The 20415-nt window shown below is 44.7% G+C and overlaps 1 protein-coding gene across 4 annotated transcripts; it reads right to left on the reverse strand.

Moving 5' to 3' along the window:
- Nucleotides 1-6142: 6142 nt before the first annotated feature.
- Nucleotides 6143-19783, reverse strand: SIK1 (salt inducible kinase 1). Of its 4 annotated transcripts, none has more exons than XR_010473746.1 (14): nt 19608-19783; nt 19101-19334; nt 18103-18219; nt 15509-15572; nt 15140-15301; nt 14737-14861; nt 14499-14622; nt 13276-13499; nt 12894-13043; nt 12126-12248; nt 11670-11899; nt 10698-10973; nt 9913-10144; nt 6143-9145 (listed from the first exon to the last, which is right to left on the reverse strand). XR_010473746.1 is itself a non-coding variant. In XM_065069156.1 (14 exons), the coding sequence occupies exons 2-14, from the start codon at nt 19251-19253 to the stop codon at nt 9056-9058; spliced, it is 1977 nt and encodes a 658-aa protein (XP_064925228.1). In that variant the 5' UTR covers nt 19254-19334; nt 19608-19783; the 3' UTR covers nt 6143-9055. The 4 variants fall into 4 exon arrangements, 3 of the variants coding, with proteins under 3 accessions (XP_064925228.1, XP_064925212.1, XP_064925223.1); XM_065069156.1 differs by having other exon boundaries at nt 9913-10055; nt 11674-11899; XM_065069140.1 differs by having other exon boundaries at nt 11674-11899.
- Nucleotides 19784-20415: the final 632 nt, after the last annotated feature.

Consider the following 20415-nt stretch of genomic DNA (forward strand, 5'->3'; position numbering starts at 1 on the left):
CCTGCAGATCTGATGTTCATCTTCCCAGGCTGAAATGCATCTGCTTCTCCCTTCCCTCTGTTGGACTCCTGCTAGACAAGGCCTCCTTCTGCAGAAGTGGGCTGAGTGGCATGAAATCACCTAGTCCCATCACATCTCCTGTTCCTCTCCACTTCTCACTGCTCTTATGGGTACACAACCCACTGGGCCACACAATTTGGATGCCTACAACTCATCGTGTCTGTTGTTTGGTGATTTACAATAGAGCTTTGAGTAATATAGAATTAAAGCTGCATTTCTGTGTCAGAGCGATTACGAAGACATCTCTGTAGCCTTTTAAAACCATCTTACCTCAACTAATCCACAGAGAAGCCTTTCCTCCCCCCAGGACAAAGATCCACCCTTTCACTCCTGTGTTTAATTGAATTCAAAGCGTTCAGTCATCCTTCTTCAGAGAATTATTAACCTCTCTATCCCCAAATTAAGACCAAGATCCCAGTTTTTCTCAGGCATATCAATAAGGGGAGAGGAGAATTTGCCATATAAATAACTGCCCAATTTATCCAGCTTTGCAGTTAATTTGGTGGCTCTGTGTCCTTGTTCCTGTTGTGCTCACTTTCCCCGAACAGAAGGCAAAAATGTTCATGGAAAACATTTCAAAGGCATGTGCATAAGTGTTCCTGGAAATGTAATTTTATGTTTTCAGTAAAAGCATTTGCTACCATACAAGGGTTGAGCAGGAAAAAACAGTAAGACACGTAGCTAACCACTGCACAACTAGATTCACTGATCCAAAGAACATAAAGTGTGAATATATCCCAGGAAATACAAGAGTAATGTTGTTAAGCAAGCAGGACAACACAGCTAAAATCAAATTATTTGATACTTTTTTTTTCGTATGTCATGAACAGAGGGGTTTAGAGCTCAATTTTTGCAAGATGTTGATTGTAGTAGATCTATTTGGAAATCCAGGAGGTGGCTGGGGTTAATGGGTGTGAGAGGCCCTAAATACCCACCTACCTCTTGAGTGTGTAGACAAGCTCACCAAATTATAATGATGTTACCTTACCAGGAAATGGGAAAGAAATAATCAGCAAGGATAGGCAAGAAAAGCACTCAGCTAGAATTTCTAAGCTCTTGACAAAGATATTTTTGTTGTCACAGAATAAACCAAGGACTGGTGAAAGAACAGTTGCCCAGGGTAGCGGAAAAGGACGTAAGACAGAGGAGAACTAAAAAAGCACCCCAGCATGATACAGGAAAAGCTCTGTCAAAAATAATGAATCTAAATTCACTGCCTCAGTGGCTGAAGAAACAAAGGATGAGATTGTCTGGCTTTGCAGGTCAGAGCCTTAATGTGCTGTTAATAGCATTTATATCATAAAGCAGCATTGCTGCATTAGCTTTGATTTAGCTACGCCAGTTTACATCGGCTGAGGGAGCGATCCACAAATTCGGCTCTGCATCTCTGTACAGGCAGTGAAGGAGAAAGGCCTGGTCATCTCAGGAGCACATAACGAGGGCCCCGCTGGGCTGACCCAGGGAACCCCCAACACCCACCCTGGTGTCACTGCTTTGTCACCTGCCTATGAGGTGCAAAAGGGACAGCATGTGGTCTGGGTGGTCGAGCTTCTGGCTATGCAGACCTATCCATCCAATCATGGTAGATCGGCTCTGTTTCATGCCCCACTCGAGTGACTGGCTGCACAGGGAACGAGCCTCAGAAAGTCTTCAGAGCTCAAGTGTCAGTAGAAGAGATTTTAGGATAAAACAATATAAGTAATATTAGCAGATTGTTGGGACCAGACAGTTTCAGTCAAGAGCTCTGAGGAAACTCAGACTTGAAACTGCTGACCTATTCAGCACAATGCCACAGCAGCTGTTGAAATGGCGAGGCACCACAGGAATGGAAGGTGGCAAATGTTACATTCATTTTTAAAAATGGATTTTAGGGGCCATCCAGAGACCTGTGGGCTGGAAAGCTGGGCAAGGCGAATTGACAGAAAGTATAACAAAGAACAGAATAACTAGATATGTGATAGAATGGGAAAGAGCAAAGTTTGCAGAGTGAGAGCTCACTCCTCGCAAATCCATTAGTGTCAAAACCTGGGCAACATTTGTAAAAGATCCAGCTGCAACCAAGTGGAGAGTGATCTCAGAAAACTGAATGACAGGTTGGTGAAATGACATACGAAACTTGTCAGCAGCAAGTACAAAGCATGGAGCGTGAGGAACACCAACCCTAGCCATACAAAGACCATCATGGACTCTAAATTAACATCAGTCAGGAAGGAAACCTCAGAGTCACCAAGTTTGCTGAAAACTCCAGCTCGCTGCTCAGCAGTTGTCAACAAGGCAAAAAAAGCTTAAGGAATGACTACAGAATGAAAAAGTGGCAATTTCTAGGGTATCCCTACCTCAAACGCAGGGTACACCTCTGCATGCACCGAGGAAGATGTAGAAGAATCGGGGAAGATACAGGAGAGATGGCACAGAAACGTGCAATGGTTTCCACAGTCAGGCAGGCTCAGTACAGCAGTGTTCTTCTGCTTGGTCACCTGTACAGAGAAGGGATGCGAGAGAGGCCCCTTCAACTCACAAGCAGAGTGGAGGTGTGAACAGGAAAACATTACTCACTGTGTCTTCTATCACAAGAGAAAGGGAGCACAAGCCAAACTGTTGGGCTGGAGGTCTAATACAAAGAAAGTACTTATTTCACACAATGCAAAACTGAATTATGGCACTTGCTGTCACAGGATGCTGCAAAGGCCAGAATTATATAAGAATTCCAAAAGGGGTTAGACAAATTCTTGGAGGCTCAACCCAACTGCAGCTGTTAAACACAATGATCCAGATGCCAGTCAAATATTCCCTAAACCGCAGTCTGCTCACTACTGGGCTGGTAATGCCACAGAGGGATTGTGCTATACTTGCCCTGTCCTTACACCCTTTCCCTAAGCATCTGCTTCTGAAATGAGATATTGGATTAGCTGGACCTCTTGTCTGAGCCACTATCACTGCATAAGACATTACCTATGATATAAGATGCATATTAAGAAACTAGAATTTATTGCAAGTGATGATCAGATTAGTTCACCTCACAGGAATGCCTTGCCTTTGGCAGGCACTAATATCTGATGCCTTGGCAGAAAGGCATTTCTGTCCAAAAAATCCATCTATCATGCCCCTGGCAGACTGTACTAGACCAACTCTTCCTGATCTCCCACAGATGCTCTCCTAAACCCATAAACCATGACAGTGGATTACCTTTATCATCGATTTAACTGTCACCACTAAAAGTAGTTAGCAGTCATGAAATAAGCCAGAAACCGCATTTGAAGCTATGTCCTCCTGAGGCACACATTTCCTTTTATTAGTTCTTAAATTAATTCTTCTTCATTGCATGAAGCGTGCCTTCTTCTCACTTTGCAGGATGGGTGGAACGGAACTACTGATCACTTTCTATCTCATGCACCATAATTTTGTACGCTCAACTGCTTTCCCTTCTGAAGCTTCTCCTTCCCAGCTGAGACAGGCCAAGATTACATGACGATGCCTTCCACCATGGGGAAGTCCTTTCCTCACCGAGGTATGACAGCTGCTCTGGACAGAGCAAAGGAGAAGGTCATGAGTCTGGGGATGAGTTACGTGTCTTCTGCTGGAGGACAGGAGAGGTTCAGGTGAGAATCCCTCGTTACCACGGCTGGACCCCACTGGCACCAGAGCATTTGGCTTGCTGTCCGCACTCGGCTTGCTCCACACAAAAACAGCCTGTGTTTTTCGTTCCTACCAGTCCAGCATCTCCTGGCAGCTCTAAGCGCTTCCTTTTTTAAAAGAAAAAACAAGGTTTGATCATTCACTTTTGGGGCTATGCAAAACTTGCCAGCATCTGTTCCATCTGAAAGGGGGGAAAAAACACCAATCCCAGACAAGGAAAGAGAGGAAAAGGAATTAGGTACCAAGTTGTAATGTGAGAAATTAAGCCAAGAAAAACAGCATCTCGAGAGATATTAAAGATAAAAACAAATGCGGTAAACAGGAGCAGAGACAGATTTCAGAGGAAAAGCAGGAAGACAGTGACTAAAGCAACAAAAGTGAAACCGTGTACACATTGGAAACTGAGTCCAGAGTCCTAGGGTTTCTTTGTTCTTGTTTTTCCGACCATTTCACAGAAATCATGATGCTGTCAAGATGCCTCTATACCCAAGGGTCAGTGATGTCAATGAAAGTTGGTGGAGCTGCACTGATTTATATCCATTAAGAAGTAACTTTCTGAGATTTCCCAGAGTTACTGGGGTTTAAAATAAAGCCCTGAGAACCCAGATGAAAACAGGATTTGGGGTTATTCTTAAAGCAGGTCAAACTAAAAACTAGATTAAAAATAATTAACAATACCTCCATTATTTTTTAATAGTTGCAAAGTTTCTAACTTTGGATGGTCACATTTAAACACAACCCTAGAAAAAAATGTGTGTGACACTTTCCTACTAGTTTGAGAGTCATAGCAAATGCTTGCAGAGCTCTGGAAATTCCAGCTCATCAAACAACTCCTTTAGAGAGCAAAATAAGTAAATAATATCTCTGTTGCCCCCAGGCTTTTGTTCACATTTACTTTCCCACCACTCTCCCCTTCCTTCAAATAGTGATAGGTGGATTTGAAAATAACTTCAGAATGAAGATCTACATTAAACAACCAACCAACCAACAACAAAAAAACCAAATAACAACACAAACACAACACCATTGTTCATTGTGAAAAAGAATCCTTTTTTTCTTTTTTTTTTCTTTTTGTCCCTGAGTGTTTGCCTGGTTAAACTAGAGGTTGCAAATGTTTAGGGGTTGCTTTCCAGCTGAAATCCCTCCTTCCCCTCATTCTAAGCGCATGTGCAGAATACAAAGCCACCTGTCACATCCTGTGTGCATTCTGTCCAAGCGACGGCCCAGGGCTACGCAGGTCTCTCAAAGGCACAAGGGAAACACAGAGCAAACGAAGTAAAGCTTGGGAAGAGACCAAGGTTCTGGCTCCAGAATCAAACCAGTCTCTCCAGCCTTGAGAAAAGAAGGCTTAGGGGACACCTCATCACCATGTTTCAGTATTTAAAGGCTGGCTACAAAAAAGATGGAGACTCCCTTTTTACAAGAAGTCACATAGCAAAGATGAAGGGCAATAGGTACAAGTTACTCCTGGGAGATTCCAGTTGGACATAAGGGAAATTTTTCACTATGAGAAAAATCAGCCATCAAAATAATCTCCCCAGGGAAGTGGTGGATTCCCTAATGCTGGACACTTAATATTCAGCTGGACGGGGTGCTGGGCCATCTTGTCTAAACTGTGCTTTTGCCAAGAAAGGTTGGACCAGATGATCCTTGAGGTCCCCTCCAGCCTGGTATTCCGCAGTTCTGATTCTCCTGCAGTCCCTGAGGCACTGCCCCACAGGCCCCCTTCTAGCATCCTGCCACCCACCCACTTCCCCTCCTTTTGGCCGTTCCCTCCCCAACGCACACTTGGCAAATAATATCTCCACCAGCTTTGGTGCTGCTGTCTCCGTTCACAGGCATCCGTGTTGTGCGCTCTCACAACTGCTCATGCTAGAGCTGAGGTGCACCTGCAGTGCGAGGTTGCAGCAGGAGTCTCAGCTTGGTTGAAGGCATCCCCACTGCATTGGGCAGCCAGTGCTGCACACACATCCCCAGGTGAGCTACGCCTGTACCTTCCCAGTATTTTTTTAATTCTCAAATGATATTTGAAAGGAGAAAAAAACATCACCCCTGGAATTGCCCCCTCCCTCTCTCTTCCCCTTTGCTCTTTTTCTAGCAGTGCCTTAATCTGTCTGGGGCCTCTTTCAGATCAAGGTGACACGGATGGAGTGCTCATCTGGTAACAACTAAACCACGCTTGACCGTTTTCACTCCCTAGACCTCTCTTACTGTCAGATTTTATAACCCGATTACTACAGACTTGGGTTAGATTCAGACAGATTGCCTACCAGCGAAAGGCTCAATATCCCATTATCAGATTTGTGAGCCCGCCATTCCTCTTCATTTAGTATGTAATAGAAAGTGTCAGTAATGTCCTGTGGACTTAGGCTTTAAAATGAGTCTTAACTATGTCAGTCAGATGTATGTATCAGGGGATGATACTCCACAGAATCATCTGCAGGACAACAATTTTAAAACATTTTTTATTTAAATATTAAATAAAACACATTGACTAATCATTTTGGTGTACACCTCTCATTTTAACATAAGAAATAAAATGATTGTTCAGTCACAATAAAAAATAAACTATACATCTTAATTAAACCAATCACGAAGTGTCTTTAAATACCCTATTGCATTGCAGTCTGCAGAACAGCACTGTCAGGATGCCTACAAAAAAAACCCAGACTTTTAAAATGACCTCTTTTTGCTCCAGCAATATTTTCAAAGAGGTTCTACAGCAATTGGAAAAGAAAAAAAATACTATGAAAGTAAAGTGCTTGTCATTGCTCAGGACAGGAAATAAAATAATCTGTGGCCTTTTGATCCATGGCATTAAACAAAATAAATATTGAAGAGGAAATACAGCATTTTAAGTACGTGTGCTACCCCTTACAAAACTGAAGGCAAAGTTGCTGCTTTGTGATGAGCTGGCTTCTTCTTGCCCTCCTCTCCAGTCATCTCCACACAATCTGTTTTTTTGGGTTGGGTTTATTTTTTTTTTTAAACCACTACAAATGAGCATGAGACTTTGGTGTTTTCTCTGCTGCAAGGCACCACTCATTAACAGAAATTCAACTCAAACAATTTTCTCTCACTTTGAAGCTTCCAGACCACGTAGCAGCAGTGGTGAGCTGGAGATGCACCAATATAGATACAACACACAGATAAAGAGGTCGTTTATGGAGAGCCACAGACAGAGCCACATGACATCTTCAAACCTTCCTACTCTCACCAATTAACCTGGTCAATCTTTGGCTTTTTTCTTAAAAAAAAAAAAACAAAAACAAACAAAAAACAAAACAAAAAAACAAGTCTCTATATTATTTGTAAATGTGTAATACTGCAGGTTGCATGAAGCCACGGTAACTTGAAGGCACCCTGTGTCACACTAGGGCGATGGGTCCTTAAAGCATTTTGACAGAATGCAGCTATTTTCTGACATTCAGATGACAACTTCCAGCTGAGCTGGCTCGCTGTTTGCTCACCTGCTTCCAAAGTATGAACGCCCTACCCGACTCATTTCTGTAGGAGAAGAGTCTGCTCTCCCCTTTACACCTAAGCATGACTTCTCTTGATACCAACAGAAGTCATGCTCTGCCTTGGGAGGGGAGCATAGTTCATAGCAGAAACACAATATAAGCATATTACAAAATATAAAAAATAACTACTGTTTATATAGTCTTCTGCTTCCTATTTATATACATATACAGCATTAAAAACCATACGAAAAAACACCTATCTAATCCAAAACCTCATTTTGCTAATATGCTAAAAACAAACCAAACACCCAAAGATTGTGCTGTTTTACTCACTTTTAATACAGTTTTGTTCAGAAATAGCTGTACTCCATTAGAGCAGAATTCTGTTATAGCCTACTCCTTTTGTCTTTGTCAGTATATAATTATAACCTCAATATTGCACATTTCCCCAAGACTCAGTTCTGTTTGGACCCTGATAATGAAATGCATAAAAACATAATTAGCAGCGGAAATAACAACGTGCAGCACTAAGAAATACCCCTCAGGCCACTTTGTAGGCAACCTCCAGGAGGGCTTTTTAAAAAGAAAACCCTTCCCATCACCCCACCGCTACTAACACTTCCCTCCTCAGTGCCTCTGCAAGAATATGAAAAAACTTAGTGTTTATAAAAAGATTCCTGAAGACTATTCAGACCAACAAAATTTATGCATGTGTGTAGGTGTGTATATGCATACACGCACACACCACCCCAAAACAAACAACCCTGCAAAAGACCAGACATCATGCAATTTCAATCCTGATACCAAAGGGATACATTTTCAATAGATTACTTGCTTCTGTACTAATTAGAAGGGGACTTTTTTAAGCTTTTCAAGCTGATGTATCAAGCAAGAAGTTCACAGTTTTCATTTAAAGCAGACATAGCTAGGAGGTGTGGAATGGGGATGTTGGTTCCTTTAAATAAAATGTGTGTTAACGGGAGGAAAAAATACAAGAAAAAATGGCAATGCTTCCATTTTTGTCTTCTATGAATGCATAATGCTGCATGCCAATGGTTTTCTGTTTATTTTCTTTAAAAGAGGTAATCATCTTCACAAACCCATAAATGAATATTGTGAAAAAGGGAGGCTCTGGTCCCTTCTTTGAAAAGCCTCTCCCTGCTGTGTCACCACTACTGACAGCTGCTAATCTTGCATAAGAGCAGAGCTGTATTGGTCTGACTTGAGTACAGTACCGAAGAGTTCTTCCCCAACCACATCCCTCCCTGTCCCCACAAATGCCCCACCCATCTTCCCCATCATTATTTTTCCTTTAAAAAATTCAGTTTCTATTCATATTTGTTCAGTGCAAGAACACTAGAAGCAAAAAGACATACATATTGCTTGTTTCAGTTCTATAAAGTTGCTAGCTTTCTGAGCCAGACAGCCTCTTCACATACTTCAAAATTTATTGCTTCTGAGAGTCACTTGTCCACACCAGCCAGCCATGGACCCACACATGCCATGGAAGAGCGGTGACAGTTCGTCGCAACAAGAGCAGCATGAGCTGTAGCAGCCAGGGCTCTCATTTGACCAGGACGAACTTCCCTAGCTGGTTGGAAGTCAGGTCCTCCATCTCACAATCCCCGTGCTGCAGAGTGACAGCATCATAGCTTGGAGACTGCACAGAGAAACTCTGTTGCTGAGAGAAGGTCGTGCCAACTGGAGAGATGTTGCTGCTGATGTATAGGTGCGTGTCTAGAAGGTGAGCTGCTGAGGACACCGGAGACACGCTGACACCAAAGAAATGAGGTTGGAGCAGTTGGCTGTTGCCAGAAAAGGCCAGCTCAAATGAGTTCTCTCTTTGGAGCTCTGACAACAGAAGAGAATTGGATGCTTTGCAGGTACCTATGCTATCAGAGGAAGGGGCGCCATTCGTTGCAGATGTCTGAGAAGTCTGGGGACAAGCTGTCTGGAGTAGCTGGTGATGCTGGAGCTGGAGCATTCTGGACAAAATCAAGGATGGAAAAGGTTAACTTGCATTCTTTCTTTCTTGCCCCAGTCCCTGACCATAATTTCCCCTTTGTTTGCTTCTATCAAACCTCTCCTTACCCAGCCAGTACAACTAAAGCAAGCTGACCGTACCAGGCCAACGTGTTTTCACTTGGCATTTCCTCATGTCGAGAAGGTGACTACCATCAGTTACGTTATCTAGTCACCATTTGGCTTGCTAATAATAGATGTTCTAGAGACAACATGTGCAGATAAACCGGAAACGCCATTTTCCATCTTGCTTCTATGGGAATGAAGAGGTGTCACCACACATGACATTTGAGGCCACTGGAAATGTGCCTCCTCTGTGGGCTGTAACTTTTCCAAATTACAAGGTCTCACTTCCTTGCCATGGGAAAATTACAGGAGAAGGCAGAGGAGGAAAGAAATCGTTCCCAAAACTAACAAAGAAAAACACAGCTTGCCATGGGGAGAATGTTTTCCCCCATGGTACCAAATTGCTTCTCAATTCAGTGATCTCCAAATATTTGGACGCTGAGATTTTTAAGTGGAAGTGCACGTCCTGTGTTATGCATGCCAGCACAGGAAGCCACAAAGGAAGCCAACCAGTTTATCTGCTGCCACACAGCAAAGACGGAGGATAGGAATCACCAGTGACCAACCTCCCAGATCCCTTTTGCTGTGTTTACTTCTCCCTGCTTGCCCCTAACCAAAGTAAACCCAATGAAAAGAGTGAAACTCCTCTCAGCAAGCATCTCACCTTTGCTGTTGTAGCACCTCCTCCAGGAGGCTTCTTCCCTCTCTGCTGTTTCCGCTGCTGCTGTACATGCAAGTGTTCGGCTGCGTGTGTTGGAAAGGGCTCATGGCACTCCTTGCTGCCCGAGATGAGGAGGACTGACACACCTGCCGAGCAAAGCCTTTTATTTTATTCAAGCCGAGAAACCCCTTGGCTCGAGCATTCTTCCGCAGCTGCTGCCTAAAAGCCTTCAAGCCTGTGGGACATGAGGAAAAGAAATGCACTTTAATCCTCCTTAGCATTTGCCTAGGAGCCCCCTGTACAGATCAGCCTTTCTGGGCAGCTGCCTTCATTTGCGTGAGAACTGCGCTAGAAGAGAATGTGACTCTTCATTTCACATTCACCCCTCTGCCTGATGGGCAGACCAAAATCTATTCAACAGAACAGGCTTTGGGACAGCTGCACCCTTGTGTAGATGGACACATGAACAGCAAAGGAGAAACCTGACAGAAATCAGGATGTTGTGCACTCTGTATTTTAGGAGGAAGGTGGAGCCTGCCATCACACTCACAGCAGCAGAAATATCTTAATGGGCAAGTTGAATCATTATCTGAGAACCTCTTATCTAGGCACCTTCCTCAGGTCATCCAACCCTGCCCCACGGACCATGAATATAAGACACAGAATATCCAGGTGGCTGGCCTCAGTCTAACAATAACATGAGCAAGCAAGTATCTCTGCACGCTACTCTTTTCTAGTGGCAGTTGGAAGGGTGCAATTCCCCAGCAATAAAGCAAGGAAGGCATTACCTTGAGTTAATGAGGTATCAGATGCTCGTCTTCCTTCTTGGAAGCTGACAGGCAGGAGAGAAGCACCTCCCATGCAGCCCTGGACTTGTAACACCGGAGCGTCAGACTGAGAAGCTAGGAATGGCGACGTCATCCTTGCTGTGGCTGGGCTCCCCGTCATTACTTGACCTGCCAAACAGCTGCTCAGGGCCACTGAGCTGTCATTTGAAGATGAAGTAAGGCAGCTGTCTGAACTAGTTCCCTCTGTGGGGCTTGCAGAAGAGGAAATGACTATACCTAGGTAGGGGAAGGAAGGAGAGAAAGAACATTCCCAAGATGAGTACATGAAGGAACAAACATGACATCAGAGCCTTCTGCTCACCTACACTGGCACTAATAAGCAGCCGCAAGCTGAAGAGGTGTCCCACAACTCGTGTTGTCACAGGGCTTTACTCCAGCAAGGGGCCACCAACGAATAACCAAAGATGGGGCTCCCATACAGCCAGAAGGGCTCTGCCAGCAACTCCAGCACCATCAGGCTATGTTTGATCAGGCCTTCAGTATTTCTTTAGCACAACAGTGCCGACAGAGGATTACTGTTTTGTGAACAGTTTTGCTTGTTTGTTTAGTTCATGGGGTCTCAAGGTGTATCAAATACAGTTAGCTATGACCTTTTGTTAAAATTCAGGCACCCCCACCTCCCCCAGTACAACAGTGGAAGCAAGCAGAGAAGGGTTATGTCCTGCTCATGAGAATAACCCCCTCTAAAGTGACCTAGATGCAATACAACAGTGCATCGTCTCTTCCTTAAGGGCCAGGGTTATCTATGGGAAGACACAAGTGTGGAGGGTAGAATCCAGACCTCTTTTCTGGGCCTTCCTATCCAAGACAAAGTAAGATCAACACATACTCCCCAGGCATTTGTCGACTATGGCACTCCTTCTCTGTCTTTTTCCTCTAACTACAGACACCCTTCATCTCTCCCAGACTTACTTACATGGAGGGGCACGCTGATAGAAATGAGTGGTCACTTCAGCCAGTGTGTGCCTCCTGCTGGTGTTGCTAGGGATGCAGATGGGGTGTTCATACTCCTTAATTTCATCTTCCAGCTCCTTCTCTTGCCTTACTTCTTCACTAATGGTGGTCTCCAGCAGGCTGTTGGGGGAGATGGAGCGGTTCCGGAAGAGCCCGTTGAAGTTGGGATCCACGGGAAAGAACACAGGCTGCAAAACACATCAAATCACAGACTGAAGGGTGTTTCGCTTATTTCTGCACTACCTTTTCATACTCTTCACAGCCCTGTGGCATGCCTTCAGTAGGCGTATTGTTTGAAAGGCTACCACGACACCACGTCCAAATGCCAAACAAAAGATTGGAGGGAGAGAACAACAGAATCACAACCCCTGTTGTTTTGGATTGACAGAACACAGCTTAGCAGATAACACCAACCTGTAATGGATTGCTCAAGTCACAGTCCATTTCTGCCTGCAAGGATGGCTGAATCAGGTTCTGAGGTTGCTGGTAAAGCACAGATGATCGTAGGGTTTCACTGGTGAGACTGTCCTGAGGCATCTGGAGAGAGAGTGATGCACAGAAGCCATCACATACACTGCAGTTCCACATGACTTTTCAGATACTGGAGGCTCAAGGAATTTCAGAGCCACCTTCCGTGCAAGGTTTCTCCACGTACTTTCTATCAAAATTAACAAAGTTAGTCTTGCAATGCCAAAACAAACACAAAACTCTTTCTCCTAAGTTAGGCTGTTTAACTGGAAGTACAATTTGAAAAGGCACCCAGAGCATACTTTAAAGGGGTTGGGTGTGAAGAAATGAAAAAGAATGTCAGAGAAACACACAAGCTGACCCATGGAATACTTCTGAGAATCCTACAGGGTATGTAACAAAGAACTGTAACCAATCCATGCCTAAGAGGCCAAATTTCCATGAGAGGACTAATCTTCTGGCTCATTATTGACTGGCACTGGGGGCAGACTACTCTTTGGACCATGACCTACAGCCACTTCTCAGAAAACAGGCCATTAATATTCAATCAACCTTCCACTGAAAAACAGTAGGCTGTGTCCTGTCAGGAGGCACCAATATCAAAATTGGTTTTCAGAAGCCTGACAGTTCCCATCTTCTATTTTCCCACAGCAAGGGGCAGAAAACGAGAGAGCAAATGGACACAGCTTCCCTGTAAGTAACGCAATTCATTACCTCAGCATTGCTGATCTCGGAGCTCCTCGGCCTTTGCTGACGGCCAGTTGCTGTACGACTCGAGAGCTGGCTGCTTCGATACTCCTTGAGGCGCTCCAAGAGCAGGTAATAAATGGCAGCAAAATGGTTGTAGCTGCTGTTTTGTAGAGACTAGGAGACATCAAAAGGACTCTTGAGTTACAGGCAAGTCAGGATATAAGGAGCCAAAGCTCATCACTCATAATGGCATACTCAAAAATAAGTAAAAATCTGGAAAGGCAGTCAAGATTTTACTACACTGTGACACTGGATCGAGGCCAGTCACGGAATTACATATATATGACTGCACTATTGGCATTCTGGTAGTCACTGAAGATGCATCTAAGGGGCAAGCACTTCTCACCTCAACAGTTCTCTGTCTGTCGATGCCAAGTGTTTGCATGATCCCAAGGACCTGCTCATTGTAGTCACCCAGGTTGGAGTTGTAGTTTTGCATGGAGAAGGACAAAGACTGCTGCTGTTGAAGAGACGGGTCAGCTTGCATCCACTTGTGCTGCTTTATTTGGGAAATGGTTATTCGCTTGGTTGGGTCCACAACCAACATCCGTCGGATTAGTGTTTCACAGTCTGGATGACAAAGACAACTCATGAGCAAGGGGCAAAAATAACAGCCTAGCCACATGTCACTGCCAAGAAAACTTCACAACAACAGTGTGTGATGTGTATGAAAATGGGAATTAAAGGTTTCTTAGCAGCTGATGCCTGGTCTGACTATCAGATATTTGAAACACCGCAAGAGATGTCCACATACATTTAACTAAAGTAACATATCACTACAGGAAATGCAGCTGTACTGGATACTGGCAGGTTTCAGGTGGCTTTACACCTCGTAGGAGAGCTAGTTTTGAGTGGGTACAGGTTTAGTCATGTTACATCCACTTAAAATAGGTCAGAATTTAGTACAGAACCCATCACATACAGCTTCCACATACAGCTTCCATAGATACTGTTTACTTGTTTATAAACAGGGAATCAAAGTCGTTCACCTATACCTGCTAAAGGTCAGACTTCAAAAGATACTTTTCCCTTAAAGAGAGAGGCACATTCACTTGTTTTTTAATCCAAATCAGAGCAAAGTAATAATACTCTTCAGTTCCTTTTTCTCACCAGATTGTTGGAGTGCTCAAGAAACAGCGCTAAGCCCCACTATTTCTGCTCTCCTTGACAGCACAGCCACACTGAACTATATCCCTTCTGCACAGTTCTAATATCTTAGGAGAACTACGCTCATCTCAGCTTTGCAGGCTAGTCTCATTAAAATCCTGTCTTCTCTCTTCTGTGAGTGATTATTTCTCCAGCTAGGGTGTCAAGTATTTTTGTAATCCATAGAGATACTCTAAGAAAGAAGACGACAGCCTTTTAGATGCACCATAAAGCAGATCCCAGAAAAGAAAACGTATGCAACCAGCCCCTCAGCTGTAAGCGCTGCTCTACAGAAACTACTGGATACATAAAGTGGTTGCCAGCTGCAAAACAAGCCCCATCTGTCATTGCCCCAAAAAGAACAGGACAGCTATTCCTTTATTTGTAGCCCCTTTTCTAACATTAAGAACCTGAAAAAAGCACCTTCGGACATGAAGTAAGGGATGCGGAACCGCCCCTCCAGCACTCTTTGCCTCAGAGTTGGTAAATTGGGTCCATCAAAAGGCAGAGAACCACAGACAAGGACATACAGCACCACCCCAAGGCTCTGTCAACAGAAAACAGCACAGCATGTGAGTGACTCCAGTAGAAGCAATGATTCTGAAAGCCCACAGACCCTCACGAAGCATAGAATGAAACTTCTAAGGAACATCAAGCTCACCCATATATCAAGGTGAGGTCCTTCATATTCTTTGCCTTCAAAAACTTCTGGAGCTGCATAAGGTGGGCTTCCACACCAAGTGGAGAGGGGCTCTCCCGACTTGTAGAAGTTTCCAAAGCCAAAGTCTGGAATGAAGGTAAAAGTCTGGGGTAAGGCATGACTCAACCACATACTAATATTTCAGAAGTAGCAGAAAATCAAGAGAAGAGAGCAGATGTATTCTTTTGTTCACTGCCTATTCAATTAAGCTATTCTCTTTTGTCCAGAGGATACGTTCAGAGAAATATCAGTAATTTTTGTTTTCTTTTCAGTTACCATAAATACACTTGCAGGATCATCTTAAGAAGCCTGAATTGCTAAATGCCTAGTGTTGTTTATAGAGTAACCACGTATTTCTTATTACCTGCTAACTTGATATTCATGTTAGCATCTAGCAGAAGGTTCTCTGTTTTGAGATCCCTGTGCACTATGTGGTGGCTGTGACAATACTCCACTGCTGAAAGAATCTGCCAGAACTTCTTCCGTGCTTCACTTTCACTTAAGTGCCCATTGGAGGTCAGATGATCTGCAAGACAGAATAAAAGAGGTATATGATTTAGAAACACCCAGAGGAAATTTTTCATAATCCTGCAGGTGCTGCACTCACTGTTTGACAGTTGACAACGTCAACTCTGGATTTTTAATCAGAATATATATATTACTCAGCAATGACAATAATAAAGCCATGGCTCCTAAACCTAAAGAACTGCTAGCTCTGGCAGTGAGGACTTACCAAACATTTCTCCATTCTTTGCAAACTCAGTAACAATGTAAAGCATATCCTTTGTCTCCATAACCTGTGAAGACAGAAGAGGACATGCTTAAAAAAAGGCAGACCTCTGTAGTTTCATTCATTTTTCTAAGTGTATTCTCAAACATATCAGTTCAATTATTTCTTTGACACAACAGCTGGCAGTGAAAGCATCTAATTTTGCACCACAGTGTTCTTTCCAAGCAAACTGATAATGAATAAGATAACAAATCAATGCTTATGTGACCACAACATACAATGGCTTCTCATGCCATTGTTCTTCTCAGCATTACCATGCCACCTAATTTCTATAAGATAACTGATGAGAATGTCAATAATTTCATACACTTCCCTGAATTCCTTTTTTTGTTAAAATATGTACATATAGTTTTACAATTCATTTGATATATTTTGAACATGCAAAGTCACTTAAAGTTTATACGAAATCTTTGTTTCAAGGTTAGCAGGTACTCAGATCAGGAGAGATATCTGCAACTTGGACAAATCAAAAAATAGTATCAAATACCCCTCTGTTATTTGGTATTGGCCAGGGACATGGCAAGCCTCTCATGCAAGTGACAATAGGCTGCTGTTTGTGTAATGGCAGTGCTTGATGCACAACAACAACTGCCAATATATTGCTCAGTGTTCACCTATCAATCTAGTATAAACTCCCTTTGATACATGTTAATTTGTTCAGTTGAAGGAAGAAAGAACTGAAAACTAAACAATGAATGAGAAATGCCGAGCATTTCCAAATTCACCTTCAGTTACTGCAGCACATCTTTCAAATATTTCAAATTTCAAAATATACCATTTCCTTGGAATTGGACTCGCAAGGAGCAGATATTTTGTTTGGGAAGCAGAAGGCTCACAACAGGTTAATAATCAAAAATGCTACTTCAGAGGCTGTAATTTCCAGGCTTCTAACATATAACTTTTCTTAAGACTCTTGTCCTCCCCTCACTGCAAGTACACACAGACACAAAATTAAAATAAATAAACAGGGAGCAAAGGAAGAGAGGTTCCCAGCTTAAAAAAACTGAAGGAAAGTGTTCTGGGAAAGTTGCCATCTGGATGAAATTAAGACGCTGTGCTGAAACTAAAACAATGATGAAATAATACAAGAACACACACCCTACACTGGTATGTCATCTAATTCCATCCCTGCTTCTCAGTCTCCACCAAGCAGGTAAAGCATCAGTTACAACAACAAAGAAAAGAAAACTTCACTGCAAAGAAATTATGGTCCACTACCAACGTCACTTGCTCCGTGAACCACCGTGAGGTGGTTCAACTAGATGGTATTTAACCTGCTTTTCTAAAAGCTTCGAAATAGTATTTTCACCCACGTCATTCCACTGAAATGAAATCAACTGAACTGTTAGAATGTTTCTGTATATCCTATACTGCCCTATGGGCAACAATGACGTCAGATGTTAACACAGAATAATTTTTGTTGTGATGGTTAATACTATAAATATCAAGTACTTCATGTGTGTCAACATCTTTAAAAATAATGCCTTGCCTAAGCACCTGCCTTACTGGCTCATCAGCCCTACACATTAATTAAACTATTAAACTTTTTTTTTTTTTTAAGCTCACAAACCCAACGGTAAAATTGCAGCTGATAATAGTGTTTACTACTGCACACGGACTTTCAGACCTGCTGCTTCATCCATCTATTCTTCTCTCCCCCTTGCCTTTCTAGACAGGTCCAGACAAAGTGCAATACCTCATCTTCTTCAATCCACATGGCACTATTTAAGATGATTAAGAGGAATTTATACCAAATGCTAATTAGATTGATTATTTAGAATTTGCAAAGTAGTCCTTGCTCACTATACAGCTGTCATCCTGTTTTCTGCACATTAATTTCTTCTTATTGTTAAAAATACCCATTAGTGAAGAAACTGAACAAATGTAAATGAAAATTCATGTTGTGAAACTCTACAGGGGGAAGGTCAGTTAAAATTCACTTTCAAAACTACACCAACTAGAACGAAATAACCAAATGGATCTTTTTATGACATATTCTAAGATACCAACATCTACTGGCTTTTTCTTTTCTACTTAGATTAGAATTCTAATTCCTAGATTAGATTTCTACATAGATTTTCTACTTAGATTGATTTGGTTTAATTGTTGTTGATGTAAAATCCCTTCCATTTATGGCAAACTCAACTTTTGAGCTTTCTTCTCTACTGTCCTACACGAGTTTAAGTCTTTCTCTTATCAAAAGCACTTAAGAAGTTCCAGTCCTCTAAACTGGAAAGGCACTGGAGTTAGGAAAGGCAAGTTAGTAATACAAGTCCAGATAATCAGTTCCTGGATCTGAAACAAACTGCAGATTGATTTTAACTGTAAATTTTACAGTGCACTTTGTCAAAAAGCTGTTTAATGTACCAGAGTCTTGTTCAAAGAACGATGAATTACTCTTAAAAAACTCAGTTTAAGTGTTTTTCAAAAAGTATTTCAATATGCATTCTCTCTGCAAATATTTGACATAAAATCGTGCAAGAGAAGCGCACAAGCATATCTCATCTGCATGCTGCACTTCAAAGCTGACCTCTTACCTGGTATAGCTTGATAATGTGTGGATGATTCAAAAGTTTCATTATCTGAACCTCTCTATAAATCTTCTCCAGATTGCTTGGGTCTAACCTTGTTTTGTCTATTATTTTTATAGCAACCTGCAGATTTAAAAAAAAAAAAAAACAAACAAAAAACAAAAAACAAACAAACAAAAAATGAAACAACCGCAGGTTTTATAACATAGGCACTCTTACTATTAAAGTTTCTTAGAAAAAAAAGAAAACAACCCCAGCACACACACACACACAAACTCACAAAATCCAAGAAAAGTAGCTTTTAAAGTATGGACTTGACAAAGCTGATTCTGTTTTTCTGAACCGCACAGAATTCATGACACAGAACATTTTCATTTTTCTTTTCTGTGTCAAAGGATTACACATAAGGTAGTGAACAGAACTGCAGAAATTAGCACTGGACAGGATTCAGTAAATCTTTTAATCCATCCTGAGCCAGTGAAAAACAGATTCCTGCAACAGACTGTTTTCTACTGTAGTGACCGATGTGATTTTGACATGCACTACAAATGGAAATACGGTTGCATGCCATTAATAAATAATTTCTGCAAATAACACTACAAGTTCTTTGTTCCTGAAGTGAACACATAGAATGAAAAAATTAGAGCCGTCTAAAGACTTCAAAAGATCGTTAATTTGTTCGACTCTTTAGCAAACTAAGACGAAGTAATTCAGTGAAGCTACCGTCACACTCGGAAATGTTAACTTCACATATATTCTTGCTCGCTTTTAATTCTACATGAGCTCTGTTGAACACACCGGGAAAACTCAAAGCTTCTACCAAGAGCTACATCAACTACTGGTGCTCACTCAGCACGGCGGGCTGAGCCGTCTGCACTTCGCAAAGCTTGATGCTGTTCTCCCTCCTCTCCAGCGCCAGTTTAGTGCACGATGTGTTCAGGGCAGCCGGCCCGCCAAGTGGCAGGCCCTTGGTCCCCCGGTCCCCCGCCAGCCTCCGCACCCACCTGCGTCTTGGTCACTCGGTGCCTGGCCAGCTTGACCACCGCGAAGTTGCCTTTTCCCAAGGTCCTCTCGATGTCGTAGAAACCGACTCGCAGCGGCCGCTGCTGTGCTTGTCCGGCAGCCGGCACGGAGCTGTACTCTGACATGATCACCATGGCTTAGGCGGGTGGCGGGCAGCGCACGCCGTGCCTAGGAGGGGAGCATCCGCGCTGCCCGGGGACGCGGGGCGCTCGCACCTGCACGGAGAGGGCACAGCACAGCCCGTCAAGCCGCGCCCGCCGCCGGACCCCGCTCACAACTCGGCGGGTTCTCCTCCCTCGCTCCAGCGGAGCCGCGGCAGCGCCGGCCCCGCTTCCCGCCTCCCCGCTCCGCTCGGCGCTCGCTGCAGAACTCGCCGCGCCGGACCCGCGCGCGCGTCGCCACCGCCCCGCGCGCCACTCCCTCCCCGCCCCCCGGCCGCCTCGCGCGGCCGTTGCCCAACCGCCGGAGCGGCCGTGGAGCCGCCGTACCTGGGCGGGCGGCGGGCGCTTCTCCGCGGCTGCCGGCGCCGGGCTGAGCCGCCTCGGCGGGGTGTGTGCGCGTGTGTGTGTGTGCGTGTGTGTGCGCGCGCGCGTGTGTATGTCTGGCGTGCGCCGGGGCACAGGCGGGAGCACACGGGATGTCCCGGCCCCCTCTCCCCTCCACCCCCCCTCCCGCCACCCGCCGCGCTCCGCCGGCCCCCCTCCGCGCACACCCCGCCCTCCCTCCCGCCTCTTCCCCCCGCCCACCGCCGAAAGCCGAGACGGGCCCATTGACGTCACTTTGACGCCAGAGAGACGCGCGCCCAGGCGCGAGGCTGAAGGAGAGCGAGACACCGGGCCGTTGCCAAGGGACGGGCGGTGCTGACGCGCGCGCTGATGGAGCCGTCGCCCGGGAGACAGAGGGGCGGTGACGTCAGGGCAGAGGGAGGGAGGGGGCTGCGGGGTCTCCTGTCGTCCCCCCCCCGTCCGGGGGGGGTGGGGGGTGCTTTCTACTATCACGTGACGCGTCCCTTCTCCCGGCGGGGTCGCCCCCTGCCGGCGCACCCGCTGCCCGCGCCAACCACTGAAGCGCGCGGGGCGCCGGCAGCCGCCAACCGTTTGGTGGCCGCCCCACCGCGCCGCGCGCCCGTCCCCTTGGGGAGCTCCTGAGCGCCCGGGACCGCCGGCTGCAAGACGCCCGCCGCGGGCAGGGCTTGCCCCCCGCCGCGCTGCCCTGCGGAGGGCCCGGCGGAGATGGGGAGACTGCGAGCGCCGCGCCGAGCCCGCTCGACGGGGAGAGGCACCTCGCCGGCGCCAG

This window comes from Columba livia, chromosome 1, assembly GCF_036013475.1.
Source record: "Columba livia isolate bColLiv1 breed racing homer chromosome 1, bColLiv1.pat.W.v2, whole genome shotgun sequence".
In the NCBI taxonomy this organism is placed as follows: domain Eukaryota; kingdom Metazoa; phylum Chordata; class Aves; order Columbiformes; family Columbidae; genus Columba; species Columba livia.

Bases quoted from the DNA above. Each gene is read 5' to 3' on its own strand.
- SIK1 (XM_065069140.1), bottom strand. From the start codon at position 19,253: ATGGTGATCATGTCAGAGTACAGCTCCGTGCCGGCTGCCGGACAAGCA. The intron at 15,573-18,102 runs GTAAGAGGTCAG...CTGTCTTCACAG, and splicing joins ACATTATCAAGCTATACCAG to GTTATGGAGACAAAGGATAT. The intron at 10,145-10,697 runs GTAATGCCTTCC...CATGTCCCACAG, and splicing joins TGATACCTCATTAACTCAAG to GCTTGAAGGCTTTTAGGCAG.